This window comes from Chiloscyllium punctatum, chromosome 11, assembly GCF_047496795.1.
Source record: "Chiloscyllium punctatum isolate Juve2018m chromosome 11, sChiPun1.3, whole genome shotgun sequence".
NCBI classification, from domain to species: Eukaryota; Metazoa; Chordata; class Chondrichthyes; order Orectolobiformes; family Hemiscylliidae; genus Chiloscyllium; species Chiloscyllium punctatum.
In genome coordinates, this window is record NC_092749.1 from 110,011,090 (window position 1) to 110,033,132 (window position 22,043).

The 22,043-nt window shown below is 38.7% G+C and overlaps 1 protein-coding gene across 2 annotated transcripts in view; it reads right to left on the reverse strand.

The window, feature by feature from the left end:
* The window catches only part of tasp1 (taspase, threonine aspartase, 1), a 104,178-nt gene that overhangs the window by 73,077 nt on the left and 9,058 nt on the right, over nucleotides 1-22,043 (reverse strand). For both annotated transcript variants that reach the window (XM_072581518.1, XM_072581519.1), the window contains exon 5: nucleotides 16,333-16,417. In XM_072581518.1, the coding sequence (XP_072437619.1) occupies nucleotides 16,333-16,417 (85 nt within the window). The remainder of the gene's footprint in view (nucleotides 1-16,332; nucleotides 16,418-22,043) is intronic.

A 22,043-nucleotide genomic window follows, 5' to 3' on the forward strand; every position in this document is an offset into this window, starting at 1 on the left:
ACCCCTTTCAAACAGTTTATCATTTTGTTGACTACTTTTTTTCAAAGAGACACTTATTGACATTGCTGTCAGGTATCACACTTGGTGAATAAATCTAACATGGAGCAGAGAATGATTTCTAGTTTCTTACTTTAACTAGCTGTGAGTTTAAAAAATGATTGGAGAAAGTATCACATTTTCCATAAGCATCTGTACAATCAACTTATACTTCTATGGTGTCAATAATATATATACATCCAGATATACTTCATTAAAGAATAATATAGGAAATAGATTAAGTCATGTGAGAAATGATTAAAGTGAGTCTCAAAGCTATCAAGGAACTTAGGAGAAACTCAGAAGAATTAAGGAGTTCCACTAGTACTGAAAGGGAAAGTGTAAGACATGAAGCCAAATTTAGTAATTGTTATTTCATGAAAGGCATTGGGTATCAGGTAATCACAATTTTGCAAGATTCTAACCTGAAAATGTGAAGGCAGCGGTATTACTGGATTGATAGGTTGTGATCAACATACTAGGAACAAAGCATTTCAAAAAAGCATGCACACACAAATTTGAGTCGATAGCAGCAGAGATATTGTAATTGATGGAAGTTGTTGCAGGAGCGAGAAAAAAATTTTGAAAAAATATTGAAAACTGTTATTAAAAGGCAGCTTCTTCCCCTTCATTGCTGTATCAAGCTATTCCAATAAAATTATTGCTCTGTAAAGTTCTTCAGAAAAATGTCATTATTTTACTTCTTACTGTTGATAGGCTAACAGGTCTGTAATTATCTATGCCATCTCACCAGAAGTACAGCATTCAACCCCTTGAGCCTATTCTGTCATTCAACAAAACTGCAGCTGATATATATCCCAACTTCAATTTACCCACCTTGGTTTCATACCTCAATATGTTTACAAAACGAATCTTTCGTCCTCAGTTTTAAAAAATTTCAACTGACTTACCTTCAGTGTTTTTTATTGTGCAGGGATAAGCAGAGTTCCACATTTCTAGGATCCATTTTATGAGTAAGTGATTTCTGATATCATCCCTGACAGCTGAACTACAATTTTGAGGTTAATGAATCCTTGTTTGGGACTGCCTCATCAAATATATCTCTGATTATTCTATCAATCTTTTGATCTTTTTACATCTCAATTCGTCTATCCCTTAGTTTTCTACAGTCAAGAAAATAAAAAGAAACTTACTTTATGTAGCCAGTTCTCAATTTAGCTCTTAGTCCCAGCAGAATTCTGGGGATTGAGAGTACACCTCTCTTTCACATTTGTGTCTTTTCTTTAAAGAAGTAATGTTCAAGAAAGAGCTCTGTGATTCTAAATTTTTTGAAGGTCAAAGCCTGCCTTTCTCTTCGGAGGAGAATTATAGGTCTACAGTGAAATCAGTCTATTATCCACTGATCTTTAACAAGTCCGTTGAATCGAAATTGGAAAAAAATGGATCAGATACCAAAATTGCCCTGGCTTCTCCTGCTAATGAGATCTAGACTTCTAGGTCAGTTCCACTTAAGCTAATGACATAGCCATTAACAGTGAAAACTCAAGCTGCAAAAACAAACAAAATAAATCTCAATAGCTGAAGATATAGCACTGAAGGAACTCTACAAGAAATTCTGAGAAGAAAGCACTCACTCAATTCCTCTTGCAAAGAGGTTTCAAATGTTGATGAAGAACTTCATAGTCAGAACATTTTCCACCTATTTTGTCCAGTATTGACTTAGGTTGACTATCCTGTTCAAACCTAAGAGTTGCTGTAATTAATTGAAAATTGGAGACAAAGCCTCTGCTTCTTCTAGTAAAATTGGTTTTATAGCAACAAACCAGATAAGTATAGATTAATGACCAATATAAGAGAAAGTCTTGTGAATCATGGACAACCTTGACATTTTTCCAGCCAGGTGAGCAAGTAATGGATTTTTCTTTGCCTACGCTTACTTTGTTTCCCATAATACCTGGAGGTGTCCCTGGGGACAGCAAACAGAACCCAGGCCTCAACTCAGCTATAGAAATCATTGTAGCTCAAACCTTCCAAATAGAAAGTCAAAGTCAACCTAATGAAAGAGAAGCAAATGTTTGATGTGTCATTTAGAGCAAGAAAAAGTTAAAGGATATTGGAAAAATATTTTAATATCCAGAGCTGGTGTCAGAACAGGAAATGACACTAACAAGGGATAACTGGCGAACCATATCCATCACAGCAATCCCACTCCTCTTGAAAATACTAAGTTATTTCCGGTCACCACCTTTTTCAATGTTTGAGATGTGCATCCAAATAACCAACATACTGTTCCAGTGATACCCTATATATTAAACTTTTTCTGTGAGCTCATGCCTTACAAAAATAGCCTGTTTCTGGTCTCACGTTTGTTTGAAGTTCATTGTTATTACAAGTCTATCTCCTAAAGCAGGTGTTTAACCGAAATTAATTCAAAGCACATATAGTTTGTACACTCAGACAGAATCAAGATAACGTACCAAATATGTAATTGCTCAGAATAGACATCAGCTGGCTTTACAGAATTCCTGCTTCCAAGAAGCTGTTTTGAATTTGCCATCCATTAAAATCTACTAGGAGAAAGTGAGAACTGCAGGTGCTGGAGACCAGAGTTGAAAAGTGTGTTGCTGGAAAAGCGCAGCAGGCCAGGCAGTATTCCTGAAGGAAGGGCTTATGCCCGAAATGTCGATTCTCCTGCTCCTCGGATGCTGCCTGGCCTGCTGCTCTTTTCCAGCACCACACTTTTCAATTAAAATCTACTATCAATTTTAAAATGAAAGAAAGCTACAACACTTATCAACCAACAGCTTGAATACAATGAAAACACAAAATATTTGCTTGCCACGCTATTTGATAAAACATCATATGTAAAACAAGAGATGGTTATTTGAGAGTAGTATGCAAAGGAAAAACAACCACATGCAAGCTGAAACTTCAACAAATTAAGCCTTAGGTCAGCTCACAGTATGCAAAGTAAAAGGCAAAATTAATTTTCAAAGCAAGATCCCAGTGATAAGAGATTAGATTGACAGTTGATTAGGCCAAATTTTCATCCCCCAACATTCATTTATTTCCTAACATCCATCTAATAAGAGATGCGAGAACATACCTCAGGAGCAGTTAGGACTTCAACCAGGCATCTGGCTCAGAGGTAGGAACACTTCCACTGTGCTGAGAGCCCAAACCTCCCAAGATATTTAATATTTTCGAATCAACCTGTTCGACACATTATTACACAGCTCTGGATCAGGTGGGACATGAATCCGGGTCTCCTGGCTCAGCAGTAGGGCCACTACCATTATGTCACAAGAACCTTCCTTGCAACAATTTTTCTTAAATATTTGGATGTGCTTACATGCAGATTTGAATGGTTGTTTTGTCCAACATAATACTACCTGTGGTTCCAATTAATTATTTATTTACATGTAACACCCATCAGGGATGTGCAATGTTACCAAATCCTCAAAACATTATTTTTTTCTCTCTCTCAACATTCTTTATCTTACCTAATCAACCTTTTCAGAGATATTTATTATATACCTCAGGAGTGGATGGGATATGAACCCAGGTCTCCTGGCTCAGACAGAGGGGCACCAATTATCTTTTTTAAATGAGTCAACCCCACTGTCGTGGGTCTGGAGTCATATGGAGGCCAAACCCAGTAAGGGCAGCAGATTTCTTTCCATTAGTGAACCAGATGGGCTTTAACAATAATGGCAATGGCTACATGGTCACCATTAGCTAGTTTTTTAAAATATAAATTCCAGAACTTTGAACCCAAGTACCCAGAACATTAGCTTTGGATTCTGGTTACCAAAGTAGTGAATTCAACATAAAACCACCAGCTCCTGAAACATTTTAAATATATTTTCTATAATCAACCGTTCAGTGATCTTAATATACACTCTGGAGTGGGTAGAATATGAACCTCGACCTCCTGGCTGAAAGGCAGGGATATTTTACCACCATGCTGAAAAGTGTGACACTGGAAAAGCACAGCAGGTCAGGTAGCATCTGAGGAGCAGGAAAGTTGGTATTTCAGGCATAAGCCCCTTACCAGCCCAGTCCTGTTGAAGAGCTTATGCACAATAAGTCAATTCTCCTGCTCCTCAAATGCTGCCTGATCTGCTGTGCTTTTCCAGTGCCACACTTTTCAACTCTGACTCTCTAGAATCTGTAGTCCTCACTTTCTCCTATATTACTACTGTGCCACAAGTACCTTCCTCCTAACAGTTTTGAACATTAAATTGTGCAGTGATGTTATGACACACCCCTGGACAAAGTGGGACTTGAACTGGGCCTTCAGGTTCAGTGATAGGGCCACTACCACACTGCCAAAATACTCTTAGCAGACATTTTTGTAATCATGTTGTTCAGCGACGTTATAAACACACACCTCTGGAGCAGGTGGGACATGACCTTGGTTATCCTGGCTCAGAGGTAGGGTCACTACCACTACCTGAGTACATTCCTCCCAACTTAAAACGTAACTCAACTTCTTTTTCCCCACCACTAAATCATCCGTGTCTTTTGTTTAAATCTATTAATCACCACTAATAAATACTTTTATCAAAATCCCTTTCACCTGAGGCAAGGTTTGAATTACTGGGACAAATTCCTTTGTCTACCAGCTGTTAAAAACTTCATCCCTCTAAGGCCCCATTTTAAGACTCTGAAAATCACTGAAATCCCTCAGCAAGAATTTTGGGGGGAGGTTAAGACTGCTGTAGAGCTTTTATTACTTGGTCAGAGGTTCATGTCTGCCGCAAAAGGCAAAGATCCCAAAATTTCAGTCGACAACCCCACTTCGGGTCCTCACCTCCATTTCAGGAAGCCCTGCCTTGGATCAAATGCACTTCAGTTTGTAGGATAGAGACCTGCTCAGGCACAAAATCAAGGAAAATGTGTTCCAGATACATTAAACTTCACATTTCTACTCAAATTCATTTACATAACCATAAAGGATTCCCCAACAGAAATACAGGACAATTGGCTACTTCTTTTCCTCATTAGAAAACTGTAAGTGAATCAACAGTGGCTGCATGGTTGAGTTTAAAATTGGCTTATACCATTTTTTTGAAAGATAATTTGCTCTAGCAGTCATAGTTTGCACAGTATGTTGCAAGAATTCTCACACAATTCAACACAAATTATTTGAGAATGAAGTAAACATTTATCAGAAACTAGAAAACTCTGTTTACCGAACCATTAAACACTCTGTGACAGAGGAGCGAAAACATGACTCAATCTTTCAAGTTCTGTGAAAGGGCTCACACACAAAACAGTTAACCGGTTCTCTCAAAGAATGCTCAGATTTCTAGCATCTGTAAGATCTTGCATTGTATTTTAGCTCATCCATAACAAACCACATGCAATGCTACCACAGATCAAAAAACGTACAGGTCTAAAACAGACCATTGTGTCAATGTGACACATTTAATAGAACTTGACTTCACTTAGCTCATACAATTGAATAAGGAAGGTTTTGTTACATTTTCCATTTCCTTCCAACAAAAAATACACAAATGCAACAAATGCTGACTACATTCATGAACAAAAGGAATTTTAATATATTATGCAGAAGTTATGACAAAGAAACAGGCCATTAGCCTGATTTATGTTGATGAATATCCAATGTCATGTGCCCATTCTGCTCCCATACTCATAATGTACCATTTATTCACCCAATTTGAATTTTATTATAAAATTAGCCAAAGTACAGTACTATATTTTACAACCTCATAACTGTGTAAAAGGCTTTTCCTGGTCTTTGATTTGATTTGTTTTACTTCTCTGTGGCAGGTAGCATCTTAAAGAATTTGTGCTATATCATCATTAATTCTTCAAAAATCCTTTGCATTCTGGGATACAGGGGAACTTAGCTGTCTGGATACAGAATTGGCTGGCCAACAGAAGACAGCGAGTGGTATTAGAAGGAAAATATTCTGCCTGGTAGTCAGTGGTGAGTGGTGTTCCACAGGGCTCTGTCCTTGGGCCTCTACTGTTCGTAATTTTTATTAATGACTTGGATGAGGGGATTGAAGGATGGGTCAGCAAGTTTGCAGACGACACAAAGGTTGGAGGTGTCGTTGACAGTATAGAGGGCTGTTGTAGGCTGCAGCGGGACATTGACAGGATGCAGAGATGGGCTGAGAGGTGGCAGATGGAGTTCAACCTGAATAAATGCGAGGTGATGCATTTTGGAAGGTCAAATTTGAAAGCTGAGTACAGGATTAAGGATAGGATTCTTGGCAATGTGGAGGAACAGAGGGATCTAGGTGTGCAGGTACATAGATCCCTTAAAATGGCCACCCAAGTGGACAGGGTTGTTAAAAAAACATGTGGTGTTTTGGCTTTCATTAACAGGAGGATTGAGTTTAAGAGTCGTGAGATCTTGTTGCAGCTCTATAAAACTTTGGTCAGACCACACTTGGAATACTGCGTCCAGTTCTGGTCGCCCTATTATAGGAAAGATGTGGATGCTTTGGAGAGGGTTCAGAGGAGATTTACCAGGACGCTGCCTGGACTGGAGGGCTTATCTTGTGCAGCTTGACTGAGCTCGGACTTTTTTCATTGGAGAAAAGGAGGAGGAGAGGGGACCTAACTGAGGTATACAAGATAATGAGAGGCATAGATAGAGTCGATAGCCAGAGACTATTCCCCAGGGCAGAAATGGCTAACATGAGGGGTCATAGTGTTAAGCTGGTTGGAGGAAAGTATAGAGGGGATGTCAGAGGCGGGTTCTTTACACAGAGAGTTGAGAGAGCATGGAATGCGTTGCCAGCAGCAGTTGTGGAAGCAAGGTCATTGGGGATATTTAGGTGACAGCTGGACATGCATATGATCACAGAAATTTGAGGGTGCATACATGAGGATCAATGGTCGGCACAACATCGTGGGCTGAAGGGCCTGTTCTGTGCTGTATATTCTATGAAACCCAAACCTCTCAACTCCGGTCTTTTTGTGGTTCAGAGACACATGAGAACACAATCCTTTAATCCATAAATTTTGCTTATGGCACTACCTATCTGAAGGTCCTTTTAATATTTTGTGAACCTCAACACTCAAAATTCACCACCCTTCTTTTGCTGTTACCCTCCCTACTAGAGGTGAAGTAAAGAAAATAGAAATATGCAAATCCAGATGGTCATAGGACAGCAGCCACATCTCACTTAACCATGACTTTATCACAGGTATCTAAAACTTAATTTTTAGTTCTGAATAATGAGAGAAAGAAGTTTACCAATTCTGCAGCAGTATTCTGAACTGAGATATCAAGTGAATAAGCACAAAAGTAATTAAACCGGAATAAAACCATAACATAAATAATCAGTACACTCAACTAAGGATGGAAAGCAGAGCAAACTTATGTCATATAATCTTACAACAAGATGTTATCTAAAGGATCAAGCTGCATTCAATTTGCCACAAACATTTATTCAGATTATGCTGTAAATAGAAAAATTACAGGTTATTGCACATTATCTGATTTCTTTTGTGAGGACAGTTGCAGCCAACACTATTATAGAGCAAAAGCTAAGAGCACAGGATCTCAATATAAAGTTAGGTTTGAACTAAAAGAGCAATCAGAAGAGATTTCTGAGCAATGCCAGTATTTTACTGTGTCCATGACAATTAAATACTCTAGGCAAAGTTCAAATTAATACTTACTGCAAAAAGATGCCACTATCCCACATCAGATGCCAGCACTGGCAGAGATGAAAATTATATATCACAGCACTACTAGTAATTCATAATAGATCACTGATGTAGGTAGAAGGTAAACAAAATCGTTCCGTTGGATTAGATTAGATTAGATTAGATTACTTACAGTGTGGAAACAGGCCCTTCGGCCCAACAAGTCCACACCGCCCCGCCGAAGCGCAACCCACCCATACCCCTACATCTACCCCTTACCTAACACTAAGGGCAATTTAGCATGGCCAATTCACCTGACCTGCACATTTTTGGACTGTGGGAGGAAACCGGAGCACCCGGAGAAAACCCACGCAGACACGGGGAGAACGTGCAAACTCCACACAGTCAGTCGCCTGAGGCAGGAATTGAACCCGGGTCTCTGGCGCTGTGAGGCAGCAGTGCTAACCACTGTGCCACCGTGCCGCCCACTACTGAGCTTACTGAGATCTCATTTATTCATGGAAATCGAACATGGAACTCTAGAGGTCTAACCTATATTCTAATATTTAGCTAGCTTTTAGTTCTAAAGGAACTAATCTATAAAGTTATTTTTGTTTTAGCAAAGCCTTGAAATCTAGAAGCAGAGTGGCAGAAGAGGCCCAACAATACTATGGTGATACTGCCAACACTAACCTAGATGAAGCACCATTTGAAATAACCTTGAAAGGCATAATGTAATTATAAATGTTGACTGTTTGGTGTAAGTACTCAATTTATACCAGACAAACATGAATGGTGTACTGCAGGTAAACAAACAAGCTTAACGTCTTTTTAACATTAGTGTAGGAAGTCAAGAGACATTTACAGAAAAGATTTACAAGGATGTTGCCAGGGTTGGAAGATTTGAGCTATGGGGAGAGGCTGAACAGGCTGGGGCTGTTTTCCCTGGAGTGTCGGAGAATGAGGGGTGACCTTATACAGGTTTACAAAATTATGGAGAGACATGGATAGGATAAATAGACAAAGCCTTTTCCCTAGGGTCGGGGAGTCTAGAACTAAAGGGGATAGGCTTAGGGTGAGAGGGGAAAGATATAAAAAGGGACCTAAGGGGCAACGTTTTCACACAGAGGGTGGTACGTGTATGAAATAAGCTACCAGAGGAAGTGGTGGAGGCTGGTATAAATGCAGCATTTAAAAGGCATTTGGATGGGTATTAGAATAGGAAGGGTTTGGAGGGATATGGGCTGGGTACTGACAGGTGGGACTAGACTGGGTTGGGATATCTGGTCAGCATGGATGGGTTGGACCGAAGGGTCTGTCTCCATGCTGTACATCTCTATGACTCTGCTTAGCAAGGTAAAACAGAGTTTTACAAAGGAATAAAACTCGAGTTGAGCAGGAATGACAAGACTGATTGGAGAATGGTTCCTTACAGATTGAATTATGATAGAAAAAGGTTGCTGTTATCACAGAAACTTTAGTAAATAGATTCACAAAGAAACTGTTAACTGTCTGTGGATTTATCAATTATTTCTATTGCCCATGTTTTTTTAAAATAACTATTAAAAATTTCATTCCAAAGGCATCAAGAATGCTGAAATCATACAAACAAATTGTAATTCGACCTATTCATCATGATCACACAAGTTAATTTACAATACATGTTCACTCTTTGGCCAAAGGACTTGATTTTATCTTTGCATGCAAATAGCCGTCTCAAATTTAGTACAAATCCATATCCATTTTGTAGGTTTCACTGAATTCAATCCACCAGCTCTCACTTACTATGCTCTGATCTTTTCCTTTGTTCATATACTTGAGGCTATTAAACGAGTAGCTTACGCACACCATTTGGAGGGAGTGGTTTAACATTAAACTTTTACTCTATCCAGCATATTTTAATATGATAAACATTCAGTCATGGTTCAGATTTCCAGTGAACAAGGTCACTTCACATGAGCTAGTGAATAAATTCTAAGATTAACAAAACTGTTGGCATATTTTATGCATTCCAAAAGCTAAAATGAACAAAGCTTAAAAAAAAGTATAATTGAGAAAGGTTTTGAAGTGTCTTTCAGAAGTGACGGGGCTGTTCTCTGGTGATATGTGATCTTAAAATTCAATGCAAAATTCAGATAAAACTTTAAGCACTGACAACCGAACAATTTATTCGGACCAGTCGCATTTGCACTTGATTGAATGAGACTCAGGGACAAAGCAGGGAACAAGGTAGGACTGATAAAGTAAACTGCATTTATTTCAATGCAAGAGGCCTAACAGGGAATGCAGATGAACTCAAGGCATAGTTAGGAACATGGGGCTGGGATATCATAGCAATTACAGAAATGTGGCTCAGGGATGGACAGGACTGGCAGCTTAATGTTCCAGGATACAAATGCTACAGGAAGGATAGAAAGGGTGGCAAGACAGGAGGGAGAGTGGTGTTTTTGATAAGGAATAGCATTACAACTGCATGGAGGGAGGATATTCCCAGAAATACATCCAGGGAAATTATTTTGGGTGGAACTGAGAAAAAGAAGAGGATGATCACCTTGTATTGTAGAACCCCTAATAATCAGAGGGAAATGGAGAAACAAATTTATAAGGAGATTTCAGTTATAAGAATAATAGGGTGGTTATGGTAGGGGATTTTAACTTTCCAAACATAGACTAGGACTGCCAGAGTGTTAAAGGTTTAGATGGAGAGGAATTTGTTACGTGCGTACAAGAAAATTTTCTGATTCAATATGTGAATGTACCTACCAGAAAAGGTGCAAAAGTTTACCCACTCTTGGGAAATAAGGCAGGGCAGGTGACTGAGCTGTCAGTGGGGTAGCACTTTGGGGCCAATGACCATAATTCTATTAGTTTTAAAATAGTGATGGAAAAGGACAGACCAGATCTAAAAGTTGAAGTTCTAAATTGGAGAAAGGCCAATTTTGACAGCATCAGACAAGAACTCTCAAAAGCTGATAGGGGGCAGATGTTTGCAGGTAAAGGGACGGCTGAAAAATGGGAAGCATGTAGAAATTACATTACGAGAGTCCAGAGAAAGTATATTCCTGTTAGGGAGAAAGGAAAGGTTGGTAGGTATAGGGAATGCTAGATGACTAGAAAAATTGAGGGTTTCGTTAAGAAAAAGAAGGAAGCATACGTCAGGTATAGACAGGATAGATCGAGTGAATCCTTGGAAGAGTATAAAGGCCGTAGGAGTATACTTAAGAGGGAAATCAGGAGGGCAAAAAGGGGACATGAGATAGCTTTGGCAAATAGGGTTAAGGAGAATCCAAAGGGTTTTTTTACAAATACATTAAGGACAAAAGGGTAAGTAGGGAGAGGATAGGGCATCTCAAGGTGGCCTTTGTGTGGAGGGAGCCGCAGGAGATGGCGGAGATCATAAACAAGTGTTTTGCATCAGTGTTTACTGTGGAAAAGGACATGGAAGGTATAGAATGTAGGGAAATAGATGGTGACACCTTGAAGCTAGGGATGTGATTGCTGGGCCTCTTGCGGAAATATTTATATCATCAATAATCACAGGTGAGGTGCTAGAAGACTGAAGGTTGGCTAACGTGGTGCCACATTTAGGAAGGGTGGTAAGGACAAGCCAGGGAACTATATACCAGTGAGCCTGAGGTCAGTAATGTGCAATTTGTTGGAGGGAATCTTGAGGGACAAGATGTACATATATTTGGAAAGGCAAGGACTGATTAGGGATAGTCAGCATGACTGGGGTGTGGGAAATCATGTCTCACAAACTTGATTGAGTTTTTGAAGAAGTAACAAAGACGATTAATGAGGGCACAGCAGTAGATGTGATTGATATGGACTTCAGTAAGACATTCGCCAAGGTTCCCCATGGGAGACTGGCTAGCAAGGTTAGATCTCATGGAATATAGGGAGAACTAGCCATTTAGATACAGAACTGGCTCAAAGGTAGAAGATAGAGAGTGGTGGCGGTGGGATGTTTTTAGGACTGGAAGCCTGTGACCAATGGAGTGCCACAAGGATCGGTGCTGGGTCCTCTACTTTTTGTGGAAATTGGCTTGCAGAAGTGAGAAATCCTCACATGATCTTATGTTTTGTAATTTTCTGGAGTTGCAGACTGAGATAACATTCCTAAGATTTTGGGAATATTCTGCACCCTGCTGTGAGAAAAATCAAAAAAGTGATGGCCGGGGGCGGGGGGGAGGTGTGTTTCTGATGCTTCTGATCATTACTGACAACATCAATCACCGATGAAGGAAAAGACAGTGGATTTAAGAACAGCAATTGGGAAAATGTAAGTTCCTATTAGGAAGACATTATTTGGTCCTCACATACCAGTGTCCTAACATGCACAAAGAGTCTCTGAAAAGTCACAACAGCAAGATAGTTAATTACCTTAAGAGATGTCAGTTCTGGAGAATGCCATGACAAATAACGTAACTGAGCAATTTTGGAGTTCTAGTTGGTTTCCCCCCACCGAGGTCGCAAAAGAGAACAGTTTACCAATGTTCAGACACACAAGACATTCCATTCACAATCATGAAATTTTTCCTAAAACCTATTTCAAACATTTCAATTCAAACTTTTCAAATTAAAATGATATCTAATTACAAGTTCACTTATTCAAAAGCAACTGTTACGGTTGAGAATTTTATTGCATTTTATTGCAATTGGATTTTGCATAAAGTAATCTGTATTGTCTTTAATCCAATCACCACTGGCAGTTTCACAAATGGTACGGTTTTGCAATATTCTACATGTTGCGGGATATTTTTTCCATATTGTTGGCAAAGATGGAGCAGCCCCAAAATTCTTACAAAACCACTTTAAAATCTACTTCAACTCAACCTTCACCAACATTCCTCATATTAATTTGTGAATGTTTAAAGTATGCTAACCAGTAGTGATAGTCCTAGAATTTATTCACTAGACCATCCAAAGCATAACTGAAATGATGTAGAACATAGAATGCTGGAGAAACTCGAGTCAGGCAGCATCTGTGGAGAGAAGAGAGTTAACACTGAAATGTGTGCGATTCTCATTCAGAACTCAGACCACATGTCAGCTCTCACAGAATCAGAGTCATACAGCATGGAAACAGACCCTTTGGTCCAACCAGTCCATGCCAACCATAATGCCAAATTAAACTAGTCCCACTGACTACACTTGACTCATACTCCTTCGAACTTTTCCTCTTCATGAATTTATCAAAATGTCTTTTAAACATAAATATACCCACATCCCACCACTTCCTCTGAAAGTTCATTCCACACGCTAATAACTGTAAAAAGATTGCCCCTTGTCTTTAAATCTTTCTCCTCTCAGCTTAAAAATATGCCTATCAATCTTGAAATTCCCCACCCTAGGGAAAAGACACCTGCCACTCACCCTATCGACTCTCGATCATCAGTAAAGTGATAGCACTGTTGATGACCCCATCTATCAATCAGCATCTCCTCAGCAGTAACCTGCTCAGTAATGCCCAGTTTAGGTTCTGCCAGGGCCACTCAGCTCCTGACCTCATTACAGCCTTAGTCCAAACATGAACAAAGGAACTGAACTCCAGAGGTGAAGTGAGAGTGACAGCCCTTGACATCAAGGCTGCATTTGAGTGAGTGTGGCATCAAGAAGCCTTGGCAAAACTGGAATCAATGAGTTTCGGGGACAAACTCTCCAGTGGTTGAAGTATTTCTGTAGGGTAGCGTCGTGGGCCCAATCATCTTCAGCTGCTTCATCAAAGACCTTCCCTTCATCATTAAGGTCAGAAGTGGTGATGATTGCTGATGATGGCACAATGTTCAGCACCATTTCTGACTCCTCAGATACTGAAGCAGTCCATATTCAAATGCAACCAAATCTGGACAATATCCAGACTTGGGCTAACAAATGGCAAGTAACATTCACACCACACAAATGCCAGGCAATGTCAATCACCAATAAGAGACAATGAAACTACTGCTCCATGGCATTCAATGGTCACCTAAATTGAATCCCCCACTAATATCATCCTGAGGGTAATCATTGACCAGAAACTCAATTGGACTCACCACATAAGCACAGCAACTACAAGAGCAGGTCAGAAGCGAGGAATACTATGGCAAGTAATTCACCTCCTGAAATCTCAAAGTCTGTCCACCATTTCCAAGGCACAAGTCAGGAGTATGATGGAATACTCCCCACTTGCCAGGATGAGTATAGCCCCAACAACATTCAAGCATCTTGATAACATCCACTCTTCCACCACCAACGCTCAGTAGCAGCAGTGTGCCCGATCTTCAAGCTGCATTGCAGAAATTCACCAGAAGTCCTCAGATAGCACCTTCCAAACCCATGACTACTGTCACCTAGAAGGACAAGGGCAGCAGATATATGGGAACATGACCACCTTGAAGTTCTCATCCAAGTCACTCACCATCTTGACTGGAAACATATTGCCATTCCTTCACTGATGCTGGGACAAAATCCTGGAATTCCCTCCCTAATAGTATTGTGGGACAACCCACAGCAGGTGGACTGCAGCGGATCAAGAAGGTAGCTCACCACTACCTTCTCAAGGGCAACTAGGGATGGCAATAAATGCTGGCCAGCCAGCAATGCCCACAAATGAACAAACCAAACCCTCATGACTTTATAAACCTCTGTGAAGGTCACCCCTCAACCTCTTACGCTCCAGTGGAAAAGAGTTCCAGCCTATTCAACCCCACCCTATAACTCAAACCCTCCATTTTCAGCAACATCCTGATAAATCACATCTGAACCCTCACCAGCTTAACATTGTTCCCATAACAAGGCAGCCAAGAACTGCACATAGTACTCCAGAACAGGCCTTACCAACATCCCAACTCAAGGTCTGAGTAATTAAATGCCTTCTTAACCAGTGTGTGTGAGATTTAAACTTCAAATAATTATGCATCTGAACCCCTACACCTCTCTGTTCTACAACATTACCCAAGGCCTGCTTTGCTTTTAATTGCACAAGTCCTGCCCATTTGCTTTACCAAAATGCAATAACTTGCACTTCTTCAAATTAAAATCTATCTGCCACTCCTCAGTCCATTGACACAAAAGTGATCAAGATCTCTTTGTACTCTAAGATAACCTTCTTCACTGTCCACATTTTTAAAACCAATCTTGGTGTCATCCACAAATTTACTAACCATGCCTTCTATATTCTCATTGAAATCATTTATGTAAATGACAAATAAAAGTGGACCCAGCACCAATCCCTGTCACAATGTCTGATGCTCTGCCCTCAATCTTCTGGGTTACTTCCTCAAAAAAGCTCAATCAAGTTTGTGAGACACCATGCTGACTATCCATAATCATTCCTTGCCTTTCCAAATGCATATAAATCCAAGTTTTCAGAATCACATCCAATAACGTACAACTACCGAAGTCAGAATCACAGGTCTACACGTTTTGTGAAACATGCTTGAACACGTCAAATATTTTGAGCTCCTATATACTTCAGAACAGCCTAGAATGAGAAAAGGACAGAACAATTGAGTCCTGTATGACGCCCAGTTCTGAAGGGAAGCACGCGACACAAAATGTTAACTGTTTTTCTCTCTGCACAGATGCTGCCAGACCTGTTTGAGTTTATTTCAGACTTCCTTTATTACCTTTACTGAAATGATCTCAATGTATTAGGCAAGTATAAAAGATAACAGTAAACCATCTCTTCTCCTTCATCCACCTAACATGTGGGTGGATTCTTGCTCAGCAGCCTCAAAAGAAATCAAAGGAAAAGATCAGAGAAAGAGTATTATGGGAGAGTGAGTGAATTGGGTGTCAGAAAAACAATAAAAAGCCCTGGGCAAAGAAAGGTTACAGCAGAAATGTGGAAAAGCTGCAAGACAAATTTTATGTTGTACCTTATGAGCGCAGTGACATTTATGTATTCTGCTGCTTGAGTTTTTTCTACTGGGATCTACATATTTGTATTATTTTTCACAGCACTTCACTTGGCTGGTTACCCAAGACTGCTAATAAAACTTTGAAGTATTTTAAGTCATTTCATTGATGTCTCAGTGTTAAACTTTGTTTAGGGATTTTCTGTAAATGTTTTACAACGGTATGTTAGACTAACAGTTAAATAACAACTAATTTTGAGTCCTGTGGTAGCATGGATATAGAAATAAAATTAGTTTCTATTTGCATCTATCATTTGCTCATGATATCTCGAAGAAGCTTTATATCTTTCTGAAGTCACTTTGCTCCATTATTTTAAAATACAGGTAGTTCTTCTATAATGCACGTACCATCACCACAAATTGGCTATAACACAACTGATGAATTGTGGTTATTTGCATAATGCAATCATTTTGCTGAATGGATATAGAGGGTTTTCCATCTTCTACAGTGCAATTTTCTATAGCGCGAGGTTGCAGTGGAACACAACTATTGCATTATTGCAGAACATCCTCTAGATGGAAATGAGAAAAAAAATCCCGAAAAGCAGTTGTTTCTTTATTGAGTACAATTTAGGGCAGTTAATTTTCTTCCTGACACGTATCAGTACAAGAAGAGGATGCTTCTTAGAAGATGAAACAAAAGATTGAAAGTTCTATTCACACAGCTGTATATGCCTGAATTGTCTAAATGACTGAGGATAAATGCTTAAGTATTCTAGTTAAGTATTGTTGTTACACACAAATTGAGAAACTATGATGCATTGTAAAGCCAAAGCACAATAACAGAAAAAAAAATTACCAGGGAGGAATTCTGCCAGCAGAGAGCTTCCCCTTCTGTGCTTCATTTAACAGTTTATTTGCAACTAAGATTGGATTCTTGACCCCTAAAAATAAGATTAGATACCATTTAATATACTTCACCTCACAAATGCTGAGCAGTATCTTTTAATAAAATTATCTGACTAAAATTTATATTCCTCTGACTGCACTTCATTACATGACAAAGGTAGCCCATTGGCTGCCAAGTGTTTGTGATATTGAGTTTTTAAAAGCTGCTACATAAATGCAACTCTGCCTTCCCTTTGGTAGTCTTGGCCCATTCATCCCAATTTCACAAAGTCCCTTTAAAATACAAACCAACCAATCCAGAAATAACTATGTTAGCAATTCCTTTATTTGTATGAGATGCAACTAGTCATCCACTTTCATACTTAGCTTAAAGTAAAACTTTCATAATTAATTCTCATTAAATTGCTCATTTTGTTTTTGCATATATTCAAAAAGGCTCAAAACAATGGATGATTTCTGTCTCTCAATACAGATATTTACAGGACAGACCAAGCTTGTGTAGAAGATAACATACAAAACATGTACATCTCTTCAGTCGGGAATACACAAATTTGCTCTAGGACCCTAGAATATGAACTAGAGCAGAACTCTAGAACCCTTAAAATTATGTAGTTTAAAAGTCTTTGTTACACTTTTCAGGAGATGACAAACAAAAGGAGTGAAGTCACTTGCTCACAATTCCAAACCAAAAAGACCCGAATTATTTTCTGCAGCACTTGGTCAAGACATGGCCATAGCCTATAGATAGGATCTGCTGCCATGACCTGTACACCCTCATAATAGGATAAATAATCTTTATAATAAAAATGCAAGACATACAATTCTATATTGTAATCTCATTGAAGGGTCAAGATTTGAAGGAGTAAAGATGAGATGGCTTTTGACAGTGAACTTAATCTCAAACTATAGCTGCCTTAATGTGATGTTTCTTGTTACTTCCAACATACTCTGTGGTCCATGCACAGATTTATTCAGTACAGAACATGCTCTATGGCTGCATCTTGTGTGCCGATTTTTGAGTTGTTCAAATAATTTATTAAAATCAGAATGTTATGTTTACATAACAAGTGCTATGTGAGAATTTGGGTCCCATAAAATTCTTAGAATCATAGAATCCATACAATATAGCAGGTCATTCAGCCTATTGAGTTCACAGTGACCCAAAGAGCACCCACCCAGACCTATCCTACTCCTGAAACCATGCATTCCCACTGCTAATCTGTCTAACCTGCACATCATTTGCTTATGGGAAAAACCAGAGCACCTGGAGGAAACCGATGCAGACATGGAGAATGTGTAAACTTGGCATAGAGAGGACTGAAGTGGAGATAACAGTTTCAATTAAAGAAAGAGGTATTTAAAAAAAAAAGGAACATTTGATTGATTAATAGGCGCTAGATCAGTTGGACAGGTAATACAAAAAATGACAGGCTCAAAAAAAAACATTAACCTTTTTACAAGGGGAATTTAGGGTTTAGAATTCAACAAAATTCAGTCAGAAATGTGAAAAGATGTGAGGGAAAGATTTGTAAAGTCTCTTACCCAAAATATTAATGATCTTTAGATGCAATGGGATAAATGCAGTAGGTCGAGGGAGTTAATGAGGTAGGATTAGATGCTCAACTGGTATGAATCACCTTAAATTCAGCAACTTACAACTTCAATTCCATGAATATTAATTTCAAATTCATCTTTTCTCCATATAGTTTTATAAATTTATGCTTGAAACAAGGTCCTGCTCAGTATTTTAACACCATAAATATCATATTGCAAATCATTCTTCCAACTCCAACAAAGAAGGAAAACACATGGTTACCAGCTGTGTAATTTTATTTTTCTAACATTTACATAACAAATAACTGACTAAGTTATGTGGTCAAGCTCATTGGTGGTTAAAAAAAATAATGACACAGCTAGCAGCCATGTAATCTTGATTTAGAAAATATACGAACAGATTTATTTTTTAAGAAAATACTTGAGCAAAGTGTTACACGAATTTAACAGTATTTTTGTCTTGTACTATTGAGTGTTTTGTCACAATGCTTCATTATGGCAATGACCATCATCTTTTGGAATGGAAGTGTTAAAAAAGGTGTTCATTCTTGATTTAAGTCATAACTCCTCACTGGTACAATTCTTTTCCATAAATTTGTCCCAGCTTTTGAGAAGCTGTTTATTATACATCTTGTCACAGCATTTCCTCTTCAATTAGGTTGAATAGGTTACCAGAGCATCTTCTTTCTAGGAATTGCAAGCTGCTTAAAAATCAAATCAATTCAGTACTCAACATCCATGAAAAACCCAGCCTGCAAAACAATTTTACATTGTTATGTTAGGACTAACATTATGGAGGGAATAGGATATCAAAAGATATGAAAATGCTACAAATTAACCCTTAAACTCTTGATCAAATATATCTGAGAATCTCTGCTGCCTCCAGTACGAGACCACAATAACCTCAAATTTCATACATGTTGAATGGGAGCACCAAGTACACTGGATTCTTCCACATACCCAACAACAAACTGAACTTTTATGATGCTGTTATAAAAGCACTATATATCAAGCTGTTTTAGAGAAAATGGATATTGAGTTAAAGAATGAGAAATCAAAAAAAAAGGGTGACCAAATAGATGGATTTCTAGAAGTACCTTGGAGGGAGGCAGCTGGAGAGATAGAGGAGTCTGATGACAGCGTTCTGGAATGAGAGGTCTACAGTCACCGATAGTGAAAGGAAGAATGGGGGAAAAAAAAAAAGAGGTGGAAGAAAATGAAGTACAGTTGACTGAAGTGTTTCAGTCTTAATGTCATTGAAATCATGAGCTCCCAGAAAATATTTCTGAAGGTGAGACGAGGTATAAAGTTCTGAAGGAAGGTCACTAGAGCCAAAACATTCAGTATTTTCTTTCCACAAATGCTGCCAAACCTTGTGTGTTTTTCCAGCAATTTCTGATTTCCAGTGCAGACAGTTCTTTGCTTTTTTTTGAGGTATAAAGTGATCGTATCTCTTTTGAATGAATAACTAAAGAATGTCATTGCTATCCAGAATGATTTATGCAGTGGCTGGTTTTTGTAGATGACAGACATCTCACCGTTTGATGCGTTTTGCCAGTTGTGGTATAAACTGTTGAACCAACTATACATCACATTTGCACAAGTTTAGGCTTCTTCAACTTGACTGATGCAAACTTGAAGCTTCACCAGGAGTAATGCTTTACCAGGAGTAATGCTTTACATGTAATTGAGGGGATCAAAGCAGAGGGTGAGGGAGTGATTGAACAAATTGACAGGTGAAGCATGACAAATGCAAGATTAAGTGTTGGCAGTTGGTTGTCTGAAAGTGCAGTTGTCAATGACTTGGAAGAGATTTCCTCAGTGCAAAAAAAAAGTGAAGTTGGCCTCATGTTGAGATGTGGAGTGGTGAGAGATAGGAGAAAGCAATAAGCAATCTGTGGTCAAGGCCATAAAAACAAAACTTAGATTTATATGGCACTAAGTCACCTAGCAAGTTGCATCATAGAATGGACAAAGTACTTGCATATATACATTTGTTACAATCCATCGAGTATGGAATAAGGGAATTTGAGCAGGAGTAGCAAGCAAACAGGAAAAGAAAAGACAATAGATTGACATTAGTAGAACTACAAAATGAGAGTTTAGCAGAAATCTGCTAAAACCAAGAGCCCTGTTCTGCTCTGGAAATGAGAGGTTTAAGAAACGGACATGTGCAAAATTAATATCTTTAGAAGAACAGAGCTGGTTGCTAAATAACATCTACTCTCCTGTGTAGTACTTGGATGAGGAGAAGAATGTAATCTAGAAGATGCCAAATTAAGGAATAATGAACGTCATTATTATTTTTAGTATGGATGATGGGTGCACTTTTAACATGCAAAAGGATAAATTAAAACTTTCTAAATATACTTATTTCTGGCAGCCTGCTTGTGGAGTACCCCTAAATGTGTGGCCCAACCATATGAAATTCTTGATAACTTTCTGAAATTTTCTGAAGACAATCTGGGCAAAATTGTTTGGAAAATGAAGCTATTGAATGAAATAGGGCACATTAAAGTATGGGGTGGGGGTGTGATACAGAAACTGAAATTAATCGACTGAATTATTTAATAAACTTGCAGAGGCAGTTGACAAAGGTAATGCAGTTATTACTATGCACATAGTAATCACTGTGCTGTTGGACATCGAAGTTATTCAAGGCCAGCAAGCAGAGAGCAATTGCCTTCTGATTAGGGACATGCATTGAAGAGTATTCCCTTGGCTGATATTATGGCCATTGCTCTTGGTGATGCATACTACGACCTACTCAAGTGAAGGGAATAAATTTCAAAACTTGTAAATACAATAAATAGGGAGGACAACAACGGGAGGTATTTGGTTTATGGAATTGAACTCAATTATCTGGAATACAAGGTGAGGGAATATAAACTGAACAATCCAAGTAGGAGAGTCAGACAGATAACTTTTGGTCCAACCAGTCCATGCCGACCCATAATCCCAAACTAAACTAGTCCCTCTGCCTCCACTTGGCCTATATCCCTCCAAACATTTCTTATTCATATACTTAATGTCTTTTAAATGTTGTAATTGTATCCACGTCCACCACTTCTTCAGGAAGTTCATTCCATACACAAACAATTTTATTTTTTTTAAAATGAACCTCATGTCTCCTTTAACATCTTTCTCCTCTCACCTTAAAAATATGTCCCCTAGTCTTGAAATCCCCCACCCTAATGTTATGACATGGGGTAAACCACCATTGTTAATTTAAAGCTGCGCCACAGAAATGATTTAACCATGCTGTAATGTGTTAAAACTGAGAGGCAGAAAACGATCCCAAAAGTCACTAAGTAAAAATTAACAACTTTAATTTTTAAAAGTCTAACAGAGAATAGTTAACTTACAACAATTTACAAAACCTTCCTCTAACCTATCGTTTATTTTCCCTTCTATAACACCAGTCCAATAAAACCCCAATTAAGATTTACCAAAATTCAAATTTCAAAACTAGCCAGTTGTTGAATCTTCTCTTGGTATTTTCCTCTCTAGGATTTTCTTCTTCTTAGGGATTTGTTTCACAGGTCACTGATCGATAAATGTACCTTAAAGAAAGCTAATTTTCCAGGCAATCTGCAGATGTTTTCCTGGTCTTATACCCCCAAAGCATCGGATTGTGTCACTGGCTTTTAATACTGTCAATAATTGGAGTGGTATTTTTGGGCTATAATTTAAAACTGATTGGCTGAATTCAAATTTGTTTTTGTATCCAGGCAACCACTACTGGACCAAATGTTACAATGTAACTTCTAAGCCCTTCACGCTGTTAAAAGGCACAGTATACTCCTACATCTTCATAATACTAGGGAAAAGATTTGTCATTCACCTTATCTATACCCCTCATGATTTTATCAACCTCTATAAAAAGGTCACTTGTCAACCTGCTAAGCTCCAGTGAAAAAGTCCCAGCCTATCAGTTCCAGCTCAAGACCTCCAAGCCTGGCAACACCTTGGTAAATCTCTTTTGAGCCACCTCCAGCTTAATAATATCCTTCCTGTAAGAACAAGACCAGAACTAGACACCGTACTCCAGCAAAGGCCTCACCAATGTCCTGTACAGCCTTAACATAACATCCTAACTCCTATACT